The sequence below is a fragment of the Mobula hypostoma genome, chromosome 6 (genome assembly GCF_963921235.1).
Source record: "Mobula hypostoma chromosome 6, sMobHyp1.1, whole genome shotgun sequence".
NCBI classification, from domain to species: domain Eukaryota; kingdom Metazoa; phylum Chordata; class Chondrichthyes; order Myliobatiformes; family Myliobatidae; genus Mobula; species Mobula hypostoma.
This window is the reverse complement of record NC_086102.1, coordinates 28,200,056-28,223,338: the sequence shown is the minus strand read 5'-3', so window position 1 is coordinate 28,223,338 and position 23,283 is coordinate 28,200,056. Positions and strand designations below refer to the sequence as shown.

The 23,283-nt window shown below is 39.1% G+C and overlaps 1 protein-coding gene across 2 annotated transcripts in view; it reads right to left on the bottom strand.

The window, feature by feature from the left end:
* Positions 1-774: 774 nt before the first annotated feature.
* Positions 775-23,283, bottom strand: part of LOC134347486 (sorting nexin-9-like) — a 63,790-nt gene continuing 41,281 nt past the window's right edge. For both annotated transcript variants that reach the window (XM_063049811.1, XM_063049810.1), the window contains exons 9-17: positions 22,310-22,440; positions 21,305-21,405; positions 20,598-20,698; positions 17,909-17,986; positions 14,683-14,759; positions 14,450-14,539; positions 5,934-6,048; positions 4,007-4,098; positions 775-2,415 (exon numbers count right to left, since the gene is read on the bottom strand). In XM_063049811.1, the coding sequence (XP_062905881.1) occupies positions 2,371-2,415; positions 4,007-4,098; positions 5,934-6,048; positions 14,450-14,539; positions 14,683-14,759; positions 17,909-17,986; positions 20,598-20,698; positions 21,305-21,405; positions 22,310-22,440 (830 nt within the window). In that variant the 3' untranslated portion in view covers positions 775-2,370. The remainder of the gene's footprint in view (positions 2,416-4,006; positions 4,099-5,933; positions 6,049-14,449; positions 14,540-14,682; positions 14,760-17,908; positions 17,987-20,597; positions 20,699-21,304; positions 21,406-22,309; positions 22,441-23,283) is intronic.

Here is a 23,283-nt window from a genome sequence, read left to right as displayed (position 1 = left end):
ACATTTGACAAATTTCTTTGAGAATGTAACCATTAGGATGCAACCCATCAGAAATAATATATATGGATTTCCAGACAACATGCTGTTCAAGAGTTCGTAGAGTTGCGGGTAATATATTGATATAAAATTACTCTTTTAAGATGAACATTAAGAAGCCTTAGTTTGAAGCCTGGGAGAAATAGGTAGAAACCTACATACAGAGGAGCTGCTTTGCTCCAGAATCAAGCTGTATCCTACCTCTGATTATATATCTTTATTTTTTAACATCATTGTGAAATGGAAATATACTATATTTGTTTTCATTTTGGTCACAACTCAAGCTTCAATGGTTAATATTGAAATAAAGCTTGTTTAGAGTTTTTAAAATATTCAAAGCTGCAATTAATTTTATTGGTCTGTGATCAGAACCCTGCATAATGGAGCCCTGTGATAAATTCCACAGGATTTTCAGAAACTCCTTTAGGAACCTCATTGTCACATCATAACAGCAAACTGCGCTAACAAGACCCCTCCACATCCACTGCACAATACTCCCCCTCCAGACTAATATCCAAATTCAAAAGCCTGAGTGTATTGGAGAATTATAATATGAGGCAAGGATGAGCATATTGCAATTACAAAACTAACATTGTATAGCAAAAATATAAAACTTTACTTATAATGCTCAAAGCAAAGCACAAAAGAGCTACATTTTCCATCTTATCCTTCTAGGATCAATAAAGCATAACAATCTAAATAGGAAAGGTTCAAAACATCAAAAAAATCTGTTATTAAATATATTAATATACTATAAAATATTTACAGTTAGGTATGAACAATAAGACAATTCATTTTTATGTAGTAACAAAAACAGTTCAAACTCTCCACTTTTTCCTTAAAATTAACATTTAGTTATATCCACAAGAATTTTTTTAGCAGTCTTTTCCCCTCCATTAAGAGATTCCCAATACTCAGTTCCTAAAAAAAGAAGAAAATGTGATATTTGATGTCCTACAAAAGCTGGAATTGTGGACTCTACATCATTCATGTACATCATTGTATGCAAAGTGACTCAAAAACAGGAAACTGTCTGTCATTGTTTCAGCTGAGGTTGGGCCCTGGCACTATTGGAAAGTCCCTTTTGTGAATGCGCTCTTTGGCCTCTACCTGAATTGTTAAGAAATTGAGTATGGTGACATTGAACGAGGCATTGAAGCATTTTTTGAATGAAGTCACTCTGTAATTCAGTCAGCTCACTTATTTAGAAATCACTGAATTGCATATAAAAACCTTTTATGATTTTGAGTGCCAGGAACATGTGAAGTCAGCAAATGCTGGAAAAGCTCAGCAGGTCAGGTACCAGCTACAGAGAGGGAAGGAGGAGTAACTCTCCAAGTCATTGATCTTTTATGAATGATCTGTTCTTCCTCAACCTGTTCCAATTCTGATGCAGGTTTTCAGTCTGTAAACTTTCTCTCCCCACTGGCTGTGCCTGACCTGATGAATATTTCAAACAAATATTTTTGATTCTGTCTCTGTGTGTATAACAGGACCAATTTCAATAAAAATATAATCAAGAAGCACTGTTACTGGAAATATGATATAAAACCAGAAAATACAAGTGAAACTCAGTAAGTCAAACAACTTCTGTGGAGAGAGAAATACATTATAGAGAGATATTAAATGCTGAAGACGTAACTTAGAAAGCAAAATCATGATGCTTTGACATTTTGCTATGCTCCTTAGCCTACATTTCTTCAGCAAATTTCAAGTTCAGCTAAGATATAAATTTCAAAAACTGTATTCATTAACAATGATGAGATTTCTAATTGTCAGCCTATTGTAAGTAGATTGTGTTACAGATACATTTAAATAGATAGCTAAACCCAAGTACATTTCTGTTTAAAAAAGGGAGACACAGGAGTCCGCTGGTCCTGAAACAGAGAAAAAAACAAACCACAAGAGTATCAGTGAGTCAAGCATCATCTATGGAGGCAGAGGAAATATCATTTAAGATCTCTATTTCTCCTGTTTATTTTCTGCAGTCATTTTCACAAATGCAATGAAGTGTTAACATTTTCACTTCTTCTGTTATGTGAATGGCCTAGTTGCTGCATTGCATTTACAGCAAAGAACCTAAGAATACAGAGATTTATTTATTTCATCCATGATTTTCATGCTGCAAGAATTCACTGGTAAAATAAGGATAAATGAACAGTAAATTGCTGCTAGTGTTAATAGTACAATCATTACATGCAGCATTAAAGTAACATACAAGTGGAACCAGAACTAAAATGACAAGAAAGTTGTAAAGAACATTGATACTTCAAGTTACAACATTCAAGGATGTTATATGAATTGTAACATCTGCAGAGTCTAAATGGCCCAGTATTAGAATTCAAAACGTGCATAAGCTTCCCGCAGTTTATCTGTTATCTGAAAAGGAAAGAAGATTTTGCATCAGAAATTTATGTTACTGGTGAACCTCCTACCATGTTTGCCAAGAGATAAAATTTTGCATTTGAAATGGTCTTGCTGTGATTTTGCATTTAATTTGCCTGTCTCTTTTTCTTTCGATTTCTTTTTCTGCCATTTCTTGTTAACCGATTGCAGCAATATGGGGAAAAGCTGAAGAATCAATCTCTTTCGGTCTGCCACATCAAAGCCTCGTATGCCAGTAAAAGTATTTTACACGAGGAAAGGCTGTTCATTTAACAGTTGCACAAGTGCATTAAGTGCAAAGGTAATCAAGTATGTCCAGAGCTACAGCAAGATCCAGAGAGAGAGAGAGAGAGAGAGAAAAGACACAGGAAAGAAAGGGCAGAGTGCATGTCAGGCCGCAGATGAGAGCAATTGATGTAGAAATGGCTGAAGCCTGCCTTTGTCTGTCAGGAGTAGAAAACTGCTGTCAATAGCAAAATGTCTGGTCAGTAATTAATGTGTTTGGTTGATGATCAATAGGTGGTGGGAGGTGTTGAAACATTGATGGGTTCAGTGTAGGGCTCAGATCATGTGATCAGTGAGTGGGGGCAGGTAGCCAGGTGATCAATATTTTGGGCTGGAGGGCACTGATGCTATTATGTAGTAAGGACAGACTAAAAGAAGGCAACTGAGTAAATTGCATATTGCGGACTACTGAAGCTTGATTCCTAGGGCCAGCTTAGGACATACTCCAGATACTGTGGAATGAAAACAGTCTTTGACATTTTTTTTTAGTATTTTTTTTCCATGGGCCTAATATGGGCAGATGGGACTACCTCACTGGGCAACACAGTTGGCATGGACAAGATGGGTTGAAGGGTCTGTTTCTATGACCCTATAATTTATCTTTCAATTCAATATGATTAATAGGTCAAAAACATGGTGCTATGCAATCTAATTTCTGTACAAATGTGCCATGTTACGGTCCATACGTGCATGATTTCAAGCGTGTCACTCATGCTCCATTATCTGTGTGAACTCAAATATGCCAAACTTGAAAATTTTTTTGTGATCTACTAAAGTCCACTCCAATGGACTGGGCAGATGAGATCGACAGAGAGATCCAACAGCCAGGAAGGCAGTTCTGCAGCGCTTCATGGACAGCAAAGGCAGAGAAGTCAAGGTCAGTACAATCGAGGAAGACTCCGGTTGTGACATCACAGGACCCAACTTCCAAGGTCAAAAGAGTGGAACTGCCCCAGTGCAATAACTTGTCCACTTTAAAAACGCTCCCACGTAGCTTTCTACACGATGGATATCAAACACAATGGACAACCATTCAAGCAAATCATACTTATCATATTGTTATACTAGTTCACATATTGTAACTAAATAATGCAATAGATTTTTGTGGCTGCAAAAATATTACAATCAACCACCTTGCAATTTCCAGCACTGTATGGGATTAGCTCCAGTATCAGGAGCTCTTGTTGCTGCACGCTTATCTTCGTGCTGATGATGATAGAATATGTAAAAGGTGAAAAAGATTCATAATCAATAATTCATGAGAATTATCATATAGCTGTACATATGGTAAAATATTTACCTTATTATACATCTGAACCTGTTCATAGAGAAAATGTTGAACTGCTATTTTGTAGTCACTGGTAAGTTCATGGTTAAAATGATTGATTTCAGCTGCAATCACAAAAATGAACAAATGCACAGTTATTGAAATATAGGTTCACAAATGCACCTATTTAATAAATATTTCTTATTTATAAATGAGTGTCTATTGGTTTTCACTGCTTAGACAATGCAATGGCTTATAGAGACAATCACTTCTTTCTTATAGAATAGTTTTCTGAAAGAAATAAAGCCACTAATGATTCTTATAGAGTGAGACTAATATAAAAGAAATTATTGATCACTATATTTAACTTGCTCTTTTATCTGTCTCATTTATGCTGCAATGGCGATAGATATCAACTTTATTAGTATATTGCTTGGGGAAATTCCTGTAATAACTAGTGTGAATAATCAGAACTATATGAGCAATGATGATCATTAATAATTTGTTTTAAAAATTTATCTTTATACATTTGGCCCATCCATTACTTCTTTATTATTGAAGGTCATACAAATTTCACCTATTGGGTCAGTCATAATTTCTCAGGAATGCCATTAGCTAAGCATTTCAGTTTGGTCCTAGAACATAGAGAACTCTGGGATCTTCCCTAAGTAGGATCCAAAAAATGCATGGCGAATGGAAGGAATGTATATGAATATGTCAAGGAACACCTGGAGCGGATCGCTCACTGAAATGACAGGAGATATTTGAATTTGCCACCTTTTAAGTACTTAACTATGCGAGAGTTCAGGAATACCAAGTATACAGTAGGCTGAAATCTAGCTTTCCACTTCACTCAGCTTCACATTCTACAGAGGCTGCATGTCTTGATGAGTATTTTGAGCAATTTCTGATTTTATTTCTACTGCAGTTAAATAATAGCTTGTGAAGGCCTGTTTTTTTCTATGATCTCCTCAGCTCTTAAAACTGGGAAATCTGACCAGGTAATACTGCAACAATTGAACTTAAATAGTTTAATTTAAATGTATTTAACTTTGTATTTAAATGTGTATTTTTCAGCAGAATCAGAATCAGGTTTATTATCACTGGCATGTGACGTGAAATTTGTTAACTTAACAGCAGCAGTTCAATTCAATACATAATCTAGCAGAGAGAGAAAAAATAATAATAAATAATAAATAAAGTAAAACATAAACAAGTACTGTAAATCAATTACATGTATTGCATAGATTTTTTTAAATGTGCAAAAACAGAAATACTGAGGTAGTGTCCAAAGCTTCAATATCCATTTAGGAATCAGATGGCAGAGGGGAAGAAGCTGTTCCTGAATCTCTGAGAGTGTGCCTTCAGGCTTCTGTACCTCCTACCTGATGGTAACAGTGAGAAAAGGGTATGCCCTAGGTGCTAGAGGTCCTTAATAATGGACGCTGCCTTTCTGAGACACTGCTCCCTGAAGATTCTTTTAATTTAATTTGAATTCTTATTATCTTTCTTCAAAACCCCTATATGTTCAAAATGACACAGACATCTGGTCCTTGCCTCTGATGTCAGTTGTTTTTATGTTACGCACCTCATTAAAATGGAAACAGTGTGCCCATCGTGGAATAATCCTAACTCAGAGAATCGGAACACTGGCTTCAAGGCCCATTTCCAAAGAGTGGACTCAAAACTCTGGGCTGACCATCTAGAGCATTATTCAGGAGTGCTGCTCTTTAATAGACGTTGGCATTTGGTAGAGGTGTTAACCCCATCTTCTCTTTCAGGTGAACATAAAATAAGCTATGCACTATCGTAGTGGGAAACAGAAATATGACTCTAAAAATCACCCTATGGCCCCCACCTCTACTGGTGTGTGTGTGTGTGTGTTCTTGCCAAGCTAAGAAACTAGAATTGGCTATTAAGTAGAAAGGATCAGAAAGCTTAGATCTGAAAGAAAACAGACCTTCAATAGCTGAAGACACAATTCCAGCTCTGAAAACAACAGCTTCTTTTTCTTTCAATGTGACTTTGTTGGTGTGTGCAAGCTCTTCATATTCATGAGCCTTTTCCAGAGCTCCCTGAAAAGATAAACAAGTGCATTTTTTTCCAGTTAAAGGTCTGAAAAACACAGCAGAATTTCTATTAAGCATGCTGTTTTAAAAGCTTTTCTGTCTAAAAATATCCTATACAGGTACACCAAAAACCTATGTACTTTGCAGATTGGAAATTATGCAAAAGAACGGCAGATGCTATTATAATTGCAATAGAACTTTGGACTTGGAGACATAGATTGGAATACTGGGTACACCATCTCCTTGTTAAGTAATGCTGTCTCTTCTCTTACACTGCAACGGGAGCTCACCTAACACTGGAGCAGTGCTCAATGCATGAATATTGTATTGGAATCAGACCAGAGTCAGAGTGGTGGACACAACCTTTGGCTATCCTTCCTCTGACAGCAAAATCGTCATGCAGAACAGTCAAGCCAACACTAAGTATAGATTTTGCATCACAAAATATATTAACCTCATGACTGCATTTCACTTCAAATGAAAAAAAACTGACATTTAAAGAAAAACACAAAACTGCAACTACACTGACAACATGTTTCCTGTGTTACAAAAGTGACACACAGAGCAATCTGGGAATTCAGATCCATAATTCCTTGAAAGTGGCCTCACAGGTACAGAGGGTTGTAAAGAAAGCTTTTGGAAGATTGACCTTCATTAATCAAAGTACTGGGTACAGGAGTTGGGATGTTATGTTGAAATTGTATAAGATGCCGGTGAGGCCTAATTTCGAGTATTGTGTCCAGTTTTGGTCACCTACCTACAGGAAAGATGTCAATAAGATTGAAAGCATGAAGAGAAAATTTATAAGGATGTTGCCAGGAGTTGGAAGACCTGAGTTATCTCTAGAACATAGAAGCATCAGGGGAGATTTGACAGAGGTATACAAAATTATGAGGAGTATAGATAGAGTAAATGCAAGCAAGCACTTTCCACTGAGGTTGGCAAGACTACAACTAGAGGCCGTGCATTAACGGTGAAAGGTGAAATGTTTAAGGGGAACATGAGAGGGAACTTCTTCACTCAGACAATGGTGAGAGTGTGAAATGAGCTGCCAATACAAGTGCGGGATGCCAGTTCAATTTCAACATTTAACAGAAATTTGTATAGATATGGAGAGTTATGGTCCGGATGCAGGTTGATGGGACCAGGCAGATTAATGGTTTGGCATGGTCTAGATCGGCCGAAGGTCTTGTTTCTGTGCTCTAGAGTTCTATGATTCTAAGCCTTCACTTCAAAAGGCATTGGCTGCTAAATGCTTCTGGACAAATTGAGGTTATGAATGTTGGCAAATAAATACAAGAACTGTTTCCTCCTTTTCTTTCAAGCTGACAGAGAAACTAAACTGATAATCCAAAGCAAATAAAAGACATTCAAGTTTTGACTTAATATTGGTACATAGTGCCCTAGAAATTTGTATGCACTGCAACTGTTGAAGTGCACACCAGAGCTAAAGCAGCATCAGATCAGTAAAGACCCCATAGAAAACAATGAACATCCAAACTGAGCGATAGGCCTAGAAACAATTGAGTGTAATGGACTAAATGCTTGCTCAATGCCCTAAATATAAGCCAGTATCAGCAGCAGGCACACGAGACAAAACAAATCTTCATGCAATCTAACTTCATATACTTGTAAGGATGACATGTAAGGGTATAATTAACAGGGGAAATTTTAAATATTTACCTGAATGTGGGTCTGAGAGGCTGGCATCTAAAGCTATCATGCAGCACAATTTTCTCTGCTGCTGCACCCCCAGTGCCACTCCTTTCCAGCTTCTACTGTCTCCCAACTATATCATGTTCACGTCTCAGTTGATTTCCATTTCAGTCATCAAATAGCAATTGGAATTTGAGCTTGATCAACAATTGGCATTTTGATGTAAGTGTATCCCATGACAGAAGCAACTAGAACCTAACTACTTGTCCCCATTAGAACTGACCTTTGGTCATGTTCAAAGCTGATAGCTACAGACCTTTTAAACAATGCAGTAATAAAGTAGAAAACAAAGGAAGGTCATCTTAATCAATATGTCAACAAAAACATACAGCCACACTTATTTAAATGAAATTCTAAAATATGAGAAAAGCAAACTGTTATCCAAAAATCTTACATTTCAAAGCAAACAATGCATTTTTTATCAAAATGATAATGCATTTTTAACCTATAGTTATGTAGGTTTGGGAAGGTGGTTTATTTGTTACTAAAGGGTGAATCCCATTGAGCTGGTATGAAAGTGATTGTTAGCACAATTGTCCCATTTTTCATACTGTGATATCTGCATGCAGTTTTCTTGAATGAAAGGGCATTATTAAACAAGCCAATAAAAAGCAGCATCACTTGGTGCCTGGTTTGTACTTATTCAGTTCATGAAGAATTTGCATCAGTGGTAGGAGGGAAAATTCCTGTTGTGAGGGGGCAGGAGTATTTCGCTTTGGATGCTGTGAGCATTAGAGAGAAGCACATCTGAATAAGCTTCAAGCTGCCTTGTTTTATTTTTAAAGCCTGTCTCGTTTTTAACCACTCGGCTTCACGTATGGATACTGATGGGAAGAAGATCCTCATTCTGCGCTGCATGGAGCTACTGCTGTGCTTAGCCTGTTTTATTGCCATCACCCTGAAAGTTTCAGCTGACTTTGAATGGACAATCCTCTGTCTTTTCTGTGGCGTACTATGCACAACAATGAGCAGCATTATGCTCTTCCTGGAGAATGGCACCAGTAAGGACCAGTGTCGTCATTTGTCACATATCACAGAAGTGTGCATTTTCAGCCTTGCTTCTGCCTTCACTACAGAGGCTCTTGTCCAAGTTATCAGTGTTATTGAGATGGGAATGCTATTGCAACCTGGCCAGTATTATTTTAAACCTCCTCCAACTTGGCTGACTGACTTTCACTTTAAGCTAGCCTTAACAGTATCCATTTGTTTGGTTTCTTCATTGTACTGGATGGATCATCACCACACCAGATACCGAATTAGGCAACGGGGGCTTATTACTGTCACTCCAAAATCCATGTATGGCGTGAAACTAACATTTTCTTTGATTTTGCTATTCTTGTTGTGGCACTCTGAAGAAAAGGGAATTTTTTCAACGGTGTGTCTTTACTTAACAGCTCACATTATTTCAGTATTCAAGGCTTCAACATTTATGATTCCTTTGGAAGTGTCCACAATAAAAATCAAATCGGCAATCGTCTGTGTAAATATAGTGCTGTTTTTTATTTATGGCAAAACCTTATTAGTGTGGTCTAAACATGTTATGATGCAATGTAGTAATGAGGCATATGTAAAAAGTTGTGTGAAGAAAGGTATTGATGTATTGTGTATGTTTTCCTTTTATAACTTTTGTGCTGAAGGTGTTACCTTCACGATACTTTCAAGTTTTAACTCACTGTTGCTCATTTATGAATTAATATACTTAATTAGCTTTCATGAAAGTAATATGAATAATGTTATGCAAGACGGACCTGTGTAATGCAGTCCTCTTAAAATATCTTTGGTGAGCTGACGCAAATAACTTATGTGCTCTACTTGTTTATTCTACAGAACTTAAGGTACAAATAAAGATCAACAAAAAATATAATAAGATTCTCATGCAACTAATAGGCTTACACTAACAAATTTATCAATGTATTTATAAAGAATATCTCACAATTTAAACCGGAGTGAAAGTGGTTCTCTTCGGGAAGTAAGGTTATTAAAAATAAGCTATCAAATCAGTTTAACTGGTTGTTAATGCAAAGCAAAACGAAGTTTGAAAATAAATTTCAATTTTGTTTTTCAAAACCTGTTTTCTAGAATTTTCTGTATTTTACCTGTTCCATTCAAATCTGGACCTGATTCATTATGTAATTCTTAACTTCATCCCCTTCACTTCAAAGATACAGCTAAACCTAATAGGAGAAAAGACCTCCAAAAACAATCCCATCCTCACCGATGGCAGGGTCCAGCATGTAAGTGCCAAAGACAGAGCCCAAGCATTTTCATGCTCTGCCTGAGGTTCTGAGTGGATAATCCATCTTGGCTTTCTCCAGAAGACCCCAGAGTCAGAGAAGCAGTGTTAGTGAATTCAATTCACTCCTCTTGATATCAAGAAAGGACTGAGAGCGCTGGATACAGCCAAGGTTATGGGAGCAGATCACTCCCAGCCACAGTATGGAAAACTTGCAGCCTTGATCTAATTGAGCTGAACGGCAAGCTATCCAGTACAAGTAAAGCCCTGATGACTACCCAGCAATGTGGAAAATCCTGTCATTCACAAAAAAAGCAGAGCAAATTGAATCAGGTTAATTATCACCTAGTCGATTCACACCCATCAATAAGGTGAGGGACTCTAATCAACAGTACTGCCAGGCTGCACAGTCACTCACCATCTGCTGCCAGATGACCAGTCTAGGGTTTGCTAGGACCACTCATTTCTAGACTTCATCAAAACTTTGACGCAGTCCCACATGGGAGGTTGGCCAAGAAGGTTCAGTCGCTTGGCATTCAGAATGAGGTAGTAAATTGGATTAGACATTGGCTTCACGGGAGAAGCCAGAAAAGTGGTAGTAGATGTTTGCTTCTCTAACTGGAGGCTTGTAATCGGTGCTGAGTCCATTGTTGTTTGTCATCTATATCAATGATCTGGATGATAATGTGGTAAACTGCATCAAGAAATTTGTGGTTGACACCAAGATTGAGGGCATAGTGGACAGTGAGGAAAGCCATCGAAGCTTACTGTGAGATCTGGACCAGCGGGAAACATGGGCTGAAAAATGACAGGTAGAATTTAATGCAGACATGTGTGAGGTGTGCACTTTGCGATGACAAACCAGGGTAGGACTGGCACTCTGATTAGATTAGATTATGACGACACGCAGTCCTCTTTTATTGTCATTTAGTAATGCATGCATTAAGAAATGATACAATATTCCTCCGGTGTGATATCACAGAAACACAGGACAGACCAAGACTGAAAAACTGACAAAAACAACATAATTATAACATATAGTTACAACAGTGCAAGCAATACCGTAACTTGATAAAGAACAGGCCATGAGCACGGTAAAAAAGTTCAAAGTCTCTCAAAAGTCCCACATCTCACGCAGACGGGAGAAGGAAGAAAACTCTCCCTGCCATACCTGACCACAGTCCGACTCTGAGTCGTCGGAAAACTTCGAGCTCCGACCAGCCCTCCGACACCGAGCACCGAGCATCATCTCTACCGAACGCCTCAACCCCAACCCCGGTCGCTAGCAGCAGGCAAAGCCAAGGATTTTGGGGCCTTCCCTCCGGAGATTCTCAATCGCACAGTAGCAGTGGCAGCAAACAGGCATTTCAGAAGCTACTCCAGATGTTCCTCTGTGCTCTCACGACTGTCTCCATCAAATCAGGATTGTGCACGGTATCCTACTTACAAATACAATATCATTTCACCGGAGAGGCTACGCGTGCTGCGTTGCATCGCCATCTTCTCCCTCCCTTGTAGGGCACTGAACAATGTGGTAGAACAAGAGGAACTGGAAATTCAGATCCATAATTCCTTGAAAATGGCATCACAGGTAGATAGGGTTGTAAAGAGAGTTTTTGGCACAAAGTATGGTAAGAGTTTGGAACGAGCTGCCAGCAGAAGTGGTGAATGAAGGTTCAATTTGAACTTTTAAGAGACGTGAGGATACATACATGGACAGGAGGGACATAGAGGGCTATGGTCCAGGTGCAGGGCGATAGGACTAGGCCAAATAATACTTCAGCATGGATGAGATGGGCCAAGGAGTCGGTTTCTGTGCTGGACTATTCTATGACTCTAACCAAATTCCAGAATGCGAGGCAAGAATGGCTGTCTGGATATCACAGCAACAATTGACTGAATGTAACATCACGGTACCTGGGTGAAACTACTAAGTGGCGGGAAGGGGGGACACTCCAGTGGTCATAGATCATGCAGAGAAAGACTTTGATATGTTGGCAATCATACATCCCAGCCCTGCCTGGCATATCACCTTTGGAGCAATAGATCCAATCATCTTCAGTGGCTTATCATTGAACTTGCTGCTATCATAAGACCAGAAGTGTAGCTATTTGTTTCATTCACAACTCCTCTTAAAATGAGGCAGCTCATATGTGCACATAGCAAAACTTGGGTAAATCCCAGTCATGGCTTGATAAGTGGCAGGTAACATATGGGCTGCAAAGTTAAGTGCCAGGCAATAACTACTCTCAGCTTTTCTGCACACAGAATGCATGTTTTTCTAGAAGAGATGGTAGAGTCAGGTACAATCACTATGCTTAAGAGACATTTAGACAAACATTTAAGTTGGTAAGACATAGAAGGATACAGTCCTAGGGCAGGCATATGTGATTAGTTTATATTAAAATTAGTTCAAATATTAGAAAATATGTACATATCTTCATTATCACTGGTATATGTTGTGAAATTTGTTGTCTTTGTGGCAGAAGAATGAAACATAGATTTAAAATAGTGCAAAAATAGAAATAATTTTTGAAAAGTGAGGTAGTGTCCAAGGGGTCAATGTCCATTTAGCAATCGTTAGGCAGAGGGGAAGAAGCTGTTCCTGAATCACTGAGTGTGTGCCTTCAGGCTTCAGTACCTCCTTCCTGCTGATAACAATGCAAAGACGACACACTCTGGGTGATGGGGGTCCTTAATATTATGTGTCGCCTTCCTGAGGCATTGCTCCTTGAAGACGTCTTGGGTACTACGGAGGCTAGTATTCAAAATGGAGCAGCATAATGTTACGACTCTCTGCAGCTTCTTTCAGTCCTGTGCTGTAGCACCTCACCCCCTCCCCGTACCAGCCTGTCAGGATGCTCTCCACGTTGTTAATAATAATAATAATAATAGAGGAAAAAATGTGAATTGCAGCAATGTATGTATATATATATATGAAATACACAAAATAAATAAGTAGAGCAAGAATAAAAATAAAGAAAAGGTAGTGAAGTAGTGTTCATGGTTTTAATGTCCATTCAAAAATCTGATGGCAATGCAGAAGTTATTCTTGAATTGCTGAGTGTGTGCCTTCAGGCTCCTTCTCCTCCTCCCTGATGGTAGCAGTGAGGACAGGGCATGTCCTGGGTGATGGGATTCCTTAATGATGGATGCTGCCTTTTTGAGGCATTGCTCCTTGAAGATGTCAATGTGGGAGCTCCTTCACAGGAATGATCACTATAGGTTAAGATGGCAGCTCATTCATCAATCATCACTTTCTCAAGGCTACTTGCCGCAGGTGTAGGAGATAAATTCTGTTCTTGAAACTGATGCTCAAATCCCAAAAAAACTGAATAAACAAAAGAGAATCTGACGTAAAGAAAAATAGAGTAAGATGGCCCTCTATTGAAACCCTGCTTCAAAGACAGTTTGTTACAAACTTCTTCCTATTCCTTTAAGTGAAGGTTGAGAAATTTGTCTACCTTAAATTTCTTAAACCAACATTTTCTTAAAAATTGGACATCCAAAATTTCTTTATAAGCCCCATTCATCCTGTGTGATCACATTTATTTAACTTAAATGAGGCCTATTATTGTTTTATTGAAAAATTCAGCAACATTTATTTATTTATAGCCCAAACAAAAAGAATCAATTTGATTAGATTTTGGGTATTGGAAATGTGACAAGTAACTGAGCGGCAGGAGAAGAGCACATTATGAATAACAGAGCAATAAAAAAATGCTGGATGAACTCAGCAGGTCAGGCAGCATCTATGAAAGGGAATAAACAGTCATGTTTTGGGTTGAGATCCTTCCCCAGGTCCTGATGAAGGGTCTCGGTCTGAAGCGCCGACTGTTTTTTCCCCTTGATCGATGCTACCTGACCTGTGAAGTTCCAACAGCATTTTATGTGTTGTTTTGGATTTCCAGCATCTGCAGAATCTCTTGTGTCTATAAATAACACCTTTTACCTTCTTGTCATGGTCACCAAAGATTGTATCTGGACGATAGGACTGCATATTTTCCTAAGCTGTTTTTGTTGTACGAGTAGATTTTGAGATTGCACACTGAGTTGTACAAAGCCATGTTTCTACATTTTGATAGTCTCCCACCATATTTCACTAGCTAGTTCATCGTGTTTCACGTGAGTTACACTAAATCTCTTAAAATCTAGCAAAGATTGTCACTTTTCAAAACGCTTACTGCAGAAGGTCTGAATCTGCTCTTTACAATGCCCTCAAGCCAATTGTTGATGGCAAACTTGAATAAGATGGATGACAACACAGAATTTAGCTCTCTTAGCTTTCAAGAGAAATAGATTCACTGGGGCAACTGTTTACTCACATAGATTTTGCTATATCACAATATCTGGCAGACAGTTCTCCAGTGATCCCTGCTGGAAACTGAGCTGTAATTATATTTTCATATATTATAATTACCGTTCAAGTGCTGTATTTCAAAACAGTCATTAACTAACCTTGAGGACGTTTAGAATATCAGGGAAACAAGTCAGCATCCCTTTGTACTCTTTATTGATCTCGATCAGGCTGTGAAAATCCTTTTTTGGCTACAAGACAAACCAGAAATATACCAGGAATTTCTAGTGGTGCCATTAAGTAGTTCAAAGGCCATTAATTTTACAAAAAGCAAAGTTTAATATAAATTATGAATAAATAATTTTAAAATAATTAGTTTGTTAGAATAACGTACCTGTTCAAAATGAAGATTCCCAATGTCATTGTATGCCTTTCCAACAAATGATAAAGCATTTTCAATTGAGCTTTTCCCTTTTGAAAAACGATAGAACATTTACACTGTTATATTTAGCATTCGCACTGTAGCATTCAATGTCACAATACTTTAATGCTACATTTATTTAATATCCATTTGCTATCGCATTTATTCTAAGCATGCAAGGTCTCATTTTCTTGGCTACAATTACCATGTCCAGCTTATAGGACACCTATAATGTACTCATGCATGGAAATGTAATTGCTATTTTTCAGTGTGTAAATATGTACAATTAATTAAAAGGGATGTTTGAATTTGATATAGCCTACTTAATATTTCATAAGCTCTATTTGACTGCCTGCCAGAATTCCATTTGCTGTGATGTCAATGCAAAATAGTATCACGCACTTCTATATCAATTCTCTTTTATCTTTGGATTTGGTCTGCACTGTATCTGTTATTAGGACTTTCATCAGCAGCAGGCACATGAAATAGGTCCAATGGAGAAGATCATATTTGTAATTTTAAATTGCTCTTCTAGAAATGCACAAATCCCAGCATGTTTGCAACCTGTATTCAAACTGTAATCAACTAACTGAGTAGTGGAAAATCAGAGTGACTATATCAATTACCATTACTGCTGTGCAATATCACATGCCAGCTGTTCATAAACCTGTAACACCAAGATCATACACCACTGTTGCAAAATTATTGGACCAACACAGATCACAACCAAGATATGTCTCATTTAATTTGTTCTAGGACTAAAACAGATCCAGCTTCCATTGGGAATTTTGCAACATAATGGCTATAGTAACACTTAACTAACGCAATTCTTTTCCAAACACACAGCTCCTTCTGCTCTGCAAATGTGACTCCCTTGTAGATTAACAATCTGTCTTCCTTGCTTTTGAATATATTCAATGAATCAGCCTACAAAACTCCCTGGGACAGAGAATACTAAAGATATGTAAAAGTTAGGTTTCAGAGCCAGTGATGTTTGACAGTAAAAGTAAACAATGTGAGAAAAATTTCAGATTTGAATTGTCAGGTCTGATTTGTTTTGCTCTTAATAATGAGCCAAGGGCAGTAACTTCGTGCTGTACTCATCAACCGCCTCCTGCACATGCAAAAAGCAAATTGTTGGAGGGGCGGGGGTTTATGTTCTTGTTGCCGTTTGCGCATGTGTTTTTTGTGCATGGAGAGGGGGAGGTTGATTTTTTTGTGAACGAACTCCATGGTTTTCTTTGTTACATGGCTGCCTGGAGAAGATGCATCTCAGAGTTGCATCATACATTGATAATAAATATACTTTGAATATTGACTGGACAGCCACATGCGAAGCCTCTGAAGAATTACCATGTTTAATTGTGAATGCAACGTCAGTGGCCTGAAGATGCTGTTTAACCAAGTCCAGAGGACCACAGGCTGACAAATGCCATCAATATTGCTCAGATTACACAGCTATAACTCTGCATCAAATGTGCACAGTTTCCTGGTGATAGTGATTGACTTATGTTCCAACTTCTGTTTGTTTTCATACTTTCCAATATTATTGAGATAATGTTAATGTTTTTTTATTGTGGAAACAAATACAAAATAATTGTTCAAAGTTTTTGCCATTTTAAAATTTCTCTTTGTTAACTTCCATTCTCTTCCTCTAGAAAAAAACATTTACCTTAGGTTTTTTTTCCTGTCTCTCATAGTATTCATTCTTTATTTTATCATGAATATTCCAACTAAAGTCTATCGATCCTAATTAACATTAAATTATGCCACTTTTACCAATCCATTTCCAGTATGCAGTTTGCAAGTTTCTGATATCTTGAAGCACCCTAACTGGAATGGCAAGATTAGCCAATGATTATAGTCTAATGCATAGAAATATTTACATACAGGTAATATGTTGTAGGATGTTTACAGACAATTTAGTTGGCTAATTTGAATCCACACTGTTCTTTACACTTATCGAGGATGTGTGCTAACACATGAAAAGATATGCTTTGGCAATCTAGGCAGGGTGAGATAAAATGCTAACAGTAAACTATGATGACATGTAACTGAGGGTTAAAGTGAAAACAACAGAAACAACCTTAGAAAGAGGGACCAAATCTGTCGACTAATAGGAAAGAAATGAACCAAGAACTATGAAAGGTGTGAGAAAAGGTCTTTCCCTAGAAACTCAAAACATTTCACATGTTACACAAGTGAATTTTCATCTCTGATAACATGGGCAGAGGCTCTTCCAGGAAAGTGTAGTGTGGTCTTCATTGTTGCTGTAACAGGCGTGCAATGATCTCAACTGGCTGGCAATGCATAATTGACATCACTCCCCTGATATTCTATCCTAAATATATGGTTCTGGGGACAACTCTGTTTTCCAGAAGAGCCCCAGACATTAACACTTTTAAGGACTCAAGGTCTGTGTACCTGTTCCACAGGTAAAACAGCTCCAAAGTGGCCCCACAAATTGAAGCAGTAGTTCCTGTTGAGAACTGCATGCAATGAGCATGATAATATTGCTCCACCTCAATACGAGTTTTAATGCATTGAAGAATTCCCAACTGAAATAAATAACTAGCCTCTGACATATTTAAACACAGAAATTAGGATTTGGTTACTTCATATCATGACCACAGCTCGTATGTTGTAAGAGAAGGAGTAAAATTTAATATATTTGAAAGTCCAGCAGGTAGCAAAAACAAATTCAAAGTCAAAGCATCCAAGGTTCACCCTCAAACATATGGATTACATGTTATTTATGATGCTTGATGTATCTCACACAAAATGCTGAAGGAACTCAGCATCTATGGAAACGAATAAACAGTCCAACACCCTTCTTCAGGGGGGAGGGGAAAGACGCTAGCTGGAAGGGGATAGGTGAAACCAGATGGGTGGGAAAGGTCAAGCAGTGGAGAAGAAGGAATTTGATAGGAGAGAGACCATGGGAGAAAGGTCCTCTCCTTCCACCTTTTTTCATCCTGGCAACTTCCCCCTTCTTTATTAGTCCTGAAGAAGGGTTGACCTGAAACCTCGACTGTTTATTCATTTCCCTAGATGTTGCCTGGCTTGCCGAGTTCCTCCAGCATTTTGTTTAGGATGCTTTGTATTTCCAATATCTGCAGACTTTCTCGTGCTTGATGTATCTGTTTAAGCTACTGCAAAGGTTTTTATTTGAAATTAAATATGTCAATGTTTACTTTACCATGAAAGGTGTTTTTGCCAAATGATGCAGCCAAATTCAAGAAAGCTTTTCCTATTTTGGTATATTCAGACTTCAATGCTGAAAGAACAGATTTTTAAAAAAAGACATTGTAAAAATTATTTTAACACAACATGAAGCAACCCAAAGGATATTGTCATTGATACAGTTTTCATAATATTTTAGTATAATGGATTAATCCAAACATTCACAGCTGCATCTACCCTTTAGTTGTGAATGCAGTCAGTGGCCTGAGGATGCTGTATGACTTCAAGTCCAGAGGTCTACAGGCTGACTAATAGTTTCAGTTTGCCTTACACCATTTCCTAGTGATACTGATTGATTTACATTCCACCATATATATTGTCCCCATATTTTCCCATATTATTGAGATAGTTTTGGTGTCTTCTACTGTAAAAGCAGAGAAAATATTTGTTCATGGTCTCTGCCATTTCTTTATTTCCCATTATTAATTTCCATGCTCTCCGCTGAACATCGATGACTCCTCCGTAGAGATCGTTAAGAGCACCAAATTTCTTGGTGTTCACCTGGCGGAGAATCTCACCTGGTCCCTCAACACCAGCTCCATAGCAAAGAAAACCCAGCAGTGTCTGTACTTTCTGCAAAGGCTGAGAAAAGTCCATCTCCCACCCCCCATCCTCACCACATTCTACAGAGGTAGTATTGAGAGCATCCTGAGCAGCTGCATCACTGCCTGGTTCGGAAATTGCACCATCTTGGATCGCAAGACCCTGCAGCGGATAGTGAGGTCAGCTGAGAAGATCATCGGGGTCTCTCTTCCTGCCATTACAGATATTTACACCACACGCTGCATCCATAAAGCAAACAGCATTATGAAGGGCCCCACACACCCCTCATACAAACTCTTCTCCCTCCTGCCATCTGGCAAAAGGCACCGAAGCATTCGGGCTCTCGTGACCAGACTATGTAACAGTTTCTTCCCCCAAGCCATCAGACTCCTCAGTACCCAGAGCCTGGACTGACACCAGCCTACCGCCCTCTACAGTGTCTATTGTCTTGTTTATTATTTATTGTAATGCCTGCACTGTTTTGTGCACTTTATGCAGTCCTGGGTAGGTCTGTAGTCTAGTGTAGTTTTGTGTTGTTTTTACGTAGTTCAGTGTAGTTTTTGTATTGTTTCGTGTAGCATCATGGTCCTGAAAAATGTTGTCTCATTTTTACTGTGTACTGTACCGGCAGTTATGGTCAAAATGACAATAAAAAGTGACGACTTGACTTGACATTTACCTTAGTTTCTCTCTCTCATAGTATTCTTTCTTTATTCTGTCAGGAAAATTCCAGCTGAAGTGTATCAATCCTACTAAGCATCAGATTATGCTGTGTGTGCCTGTCCAATTCCACTATGCAAAGAGATTGCATTTCACTCGCCCCCAGGAAAGCCCAAACTAGAATGGCAAGAGTAGCCAGTGTTGATAATTTACTACACAAGTTACTTGAACTATAATCTAAGTACTGAGGCACCAAATGGAAATATGTGATTGAGCAGCCTCAGCCAAAAGGTTATTGTTGTTTTGTTGCTTGCCTAATGGAACCAGCAAGAGGAACTAATGTTCTTTATTGATGGTTCTTGCTTGAAGAGCAGTGATCCACCTGCTTTCAATAAGCATCAGTATTCAGTTTGCCAGTTTACTGAAAGGAACTTTGTTTCACAAAGTATAGCTGGAAGCAAGTCTCTGATAGAGGTAGACATGAAGAAGGAGACCAAGTAATCAACTGTCAAGGGGCAGTTATTGAATATTCAAAAGCCTAGACAGAGTGGACGTGGGAGAGGATGTTTCCTATAGTAGGGGAGTCTAGGACCAGAGGACGCAGTCGTAGAAAACAAGGACATCAATTTAGAACAGAGATGAGGAGGCATTGGAAAGGGTACAGAGGAGACTTACCAGGATGCTGCCTGGTTTAGAGCGTATGCATTATGATCAGAGATTAAGGCTAGGGCTTTACTCTCTGGAGAGAAGGAGGATGAGAGGAGACATGATAGAGGTATACAAGATATGAAGAGGAATAGGTAGAGTGGACAGCCAGTGCCTCTTCCCCAGGGCACCACTGCTGAATACAAGAGGACATAGCTTTAAAGTAAGGGGTGGGAAGTTCAAGGGGGATATTAGAGGAAGGTTTTTTACTCAGAGAGTGGTTGGTGCATGGAATGCACTGCCTGAGTCAGTGGTGGAGGCAGATACACTAGTGAAATTTAAGAGACTACTAGACAGGTATATGGAGGAATTTAAAGTGGGGGGGGGTGTTGTATGGGTGGCAGGGTTTAAGGGTTGGCACAACATTATGGGCCAAAGGGCCTGTAACTGTGCTGTACTGTTCTATGTTCTAGGTTCCTGAACTAATGTGGATAACTTCAATCACCATTACTCTGAAATGATTCTATGACCTACAGACTCACTTTCAAGGACTCCTTACAAGTCATTGTTGGTATTATTTGTTTATTTGCACAGTCTCTCTTCTTTTGCATATTGGTTATTTTTCAGTTTTTATGTATTGTTTTTCATAAAATTATTGTACATTTTCCTGTAAATGCCTGCAAGAGAATCGATCTCAAGGTAGTTATGCTAACGTATACACACTTTGATAACAAATGTACTTTGAACTTCGAACTAAAGATATGATTTTTACTTTTGCCATGCATTAATATACATACTTCCAGTACACCGAGCCATGTGGTCTTCTGTCACTGTTATGAGGTTTCTGACACTTTCTCCCATACTCTTGGCAAAGGTCAAATATTTTTCTGCATCTTCTCTTTAAATTAAAAGAGAAAAGGAATCTGTCAACAAATATAAAGAGCTGGCCAATCACGTTAACATTGCAAAATATATAAAATTGTAAGTAACACACAAAAAGTCAAGGAACTCGGCAGGTCAGGCAGCATCTATGGAGGGAAATAGCCGGCTGATGTTTCAGATGGAGATCCTTCATCAGGATTGGAAAGAGAAAGTGGAGAGAGCCAGTACATAAAGGTGGGGGGGAGCAAAAGAGAGCAGATGATGCAGGTGAGGGAGGTGATAGGCTGGTGGGAAAGAGTCGAGTGGGACTGACGTAAGAAGTTTAGAGGTGATAGGTGGAAGTGACAAAGGGCTGAAAAAGATGGAATCTGATTGGAGAGAGCAATATACCATGGAATAAAAGGAAGCGGGTAAGGAGGGGAACCAGTAGGAGGAAGGAGATGGACAGATTGAGAGGGGGCAGAGGCTAAAGAGACGGCGTGATGGGAACCAGTGGGATAAGCTCAAAGAAGGAGGAAGGGGAGTGCCTACCGAAGGTTTGAGAAATTGATGTTCCCTTTACTCCATTCTCCTCTCCAATCAGATTCCAAATATTTTCTAGCTGTAAACAAAATAAACCTACCCATCCAGCAGCTTAAATTCTGATGACGGCATGATTTCAGAGAATATCATTCCTCCAACTGCTTCATCTTTCTCTGCGATTCTTTTACCAATTTTCCATTCCTGCAGGGAACAATGCTACAATCTTAACCATTCATGAAATATGTACAGGAATAACTCAGAACCCATACAGATGAATGATCAGTGTCCTCAAGGTTTAGCGGACACGATGGCACCTATGCACTGTAACATATCCAATGCTGTTGTTTGTTTTTTATTAATTCAATATCTTCCTGATGAATTATCATGCTTACCAAAGCAGTAGAATACTTTCTTATTGTTGACGTCCATTGTCATAATCAAATGCCACACAGTGTGACCGAGAGCACAGGACAGATGCGAAATGAATTTCTCATTCACACAGAGTTAAATTTAGGTACTAGAAGTTTTGATTATAATGGATTAAATTTGGTCCTTCATTCCAGTTTCTCTCCATTTTGGCTTGCAATACAGCATTTGTTGCCTCAAATTCCAAAGTATGATAGTTCAGATTGAGCATGAAGTACAGTATAGTAAGATTCTAAACAGCATGGCCCCACTTCCATGGTTCCAAATCCTTAATGTATTATTGGCCACTTCAGTGCTGGTTTTAGGCTCTTCTTAACGTAGCCTTCAAAACATTAAGCATATTCCACTTATGCTTTGTAATTAGTATCTTTCAATTTGTGGTGTTTATTATGCTGGTTCAGACTATCATGGGGTTTAATAGAAGCAAAGGCTAAATCCATGAAATGTGGTTAAGTATGAAAATCAAGCATAAGTATGTTTTCTCAGCATAGTTTTCTTCAAAACAGTGACTGAAATACTCACAAACAAGGGAAAATCTACAGATGCTGGAAATACAAGCAACACACACAAAACGCTGGAGGACCTCAGCCGCCAGGCAGCATCTATGGAAAAGAGTACAGTCAACATTTCGGGCTGTGACCCTTCACCAGGACTCAAAAGGACTGAAGTACTCACTCACTTTTTCATCCCCTTTTCTGATAAAGTGTTGGAAAATTTCACTCCGGGAAATCACGGGGTGACGAGATATACGGTTGATCCAGATCTGCAGTCCACCCATGCGAGCCTGAATAAACTCTTCACTGAGCCGCCCTGTAGATTGAAAACAATCAAGGATGAACTTACAAAGGCAAACCAGACAGGGAGCCAAAGATCAATTGATAGCCTATTCAGAGAATCAGATGCAACCCATCGTATCGACTCTTATTGACCATACAAAGCGGGATGGCGCGGAAGCATAATGGTTAGTGCAACACTGTTACAGTGCCAGCGTGGTGGCAAGGGTTCCCTCCGGGTGCCCCAATTTCCTCCCACATTCCAAAGATGTACGGTTAGGTTAAGTAAGTTGTGGCCATGCTATTTCGTAGCTGGAAGCGTGGTGACACTTGCAGGCTACCAAGCACGATCCACAGTGATCTGATTTGATGCATGCGACACTTTTCACTGTTTGTGACAAATAAGGCTAACCTTTCTTTCTTTTGTTACGAGAATACACATAAAATTAAGATGTTTGCTGGCCTGGGCTAGCATCAGTGGCATCAGCAGTTGGTCTGCCACCTGCCCTCAGGGGAAGGAGAGATAAGGAACAATGGAGCAGCGTCTGGAGATGTGTAATGGAGGGACGTGGGAGAGGGAGCTGTCTGGAGCGGCTCCCCCTTTGAACCCTGAACTGTTTGAAGTGATGGACAGGCGATACCCCAGCAGGGGGATAAAAAGGGGACAGGTTCGCTAAGACAGGGACACACGCCACCCGAGGTAACGAGACCCTGGAAGCGGTGCGCCTCTCACGAGTGGGTGAGAAGTGCCAGACAACGACAAGGGTGGAAAGGTACGATCAGCGGGAACCCGGTGTGTGTCCGCCCTTGCCTGGGTGCCAGGTTCACTGCAGAGGATCGACCGCATCTGGAGGAGGGGTCACAGTCGGTGACCTCAGGT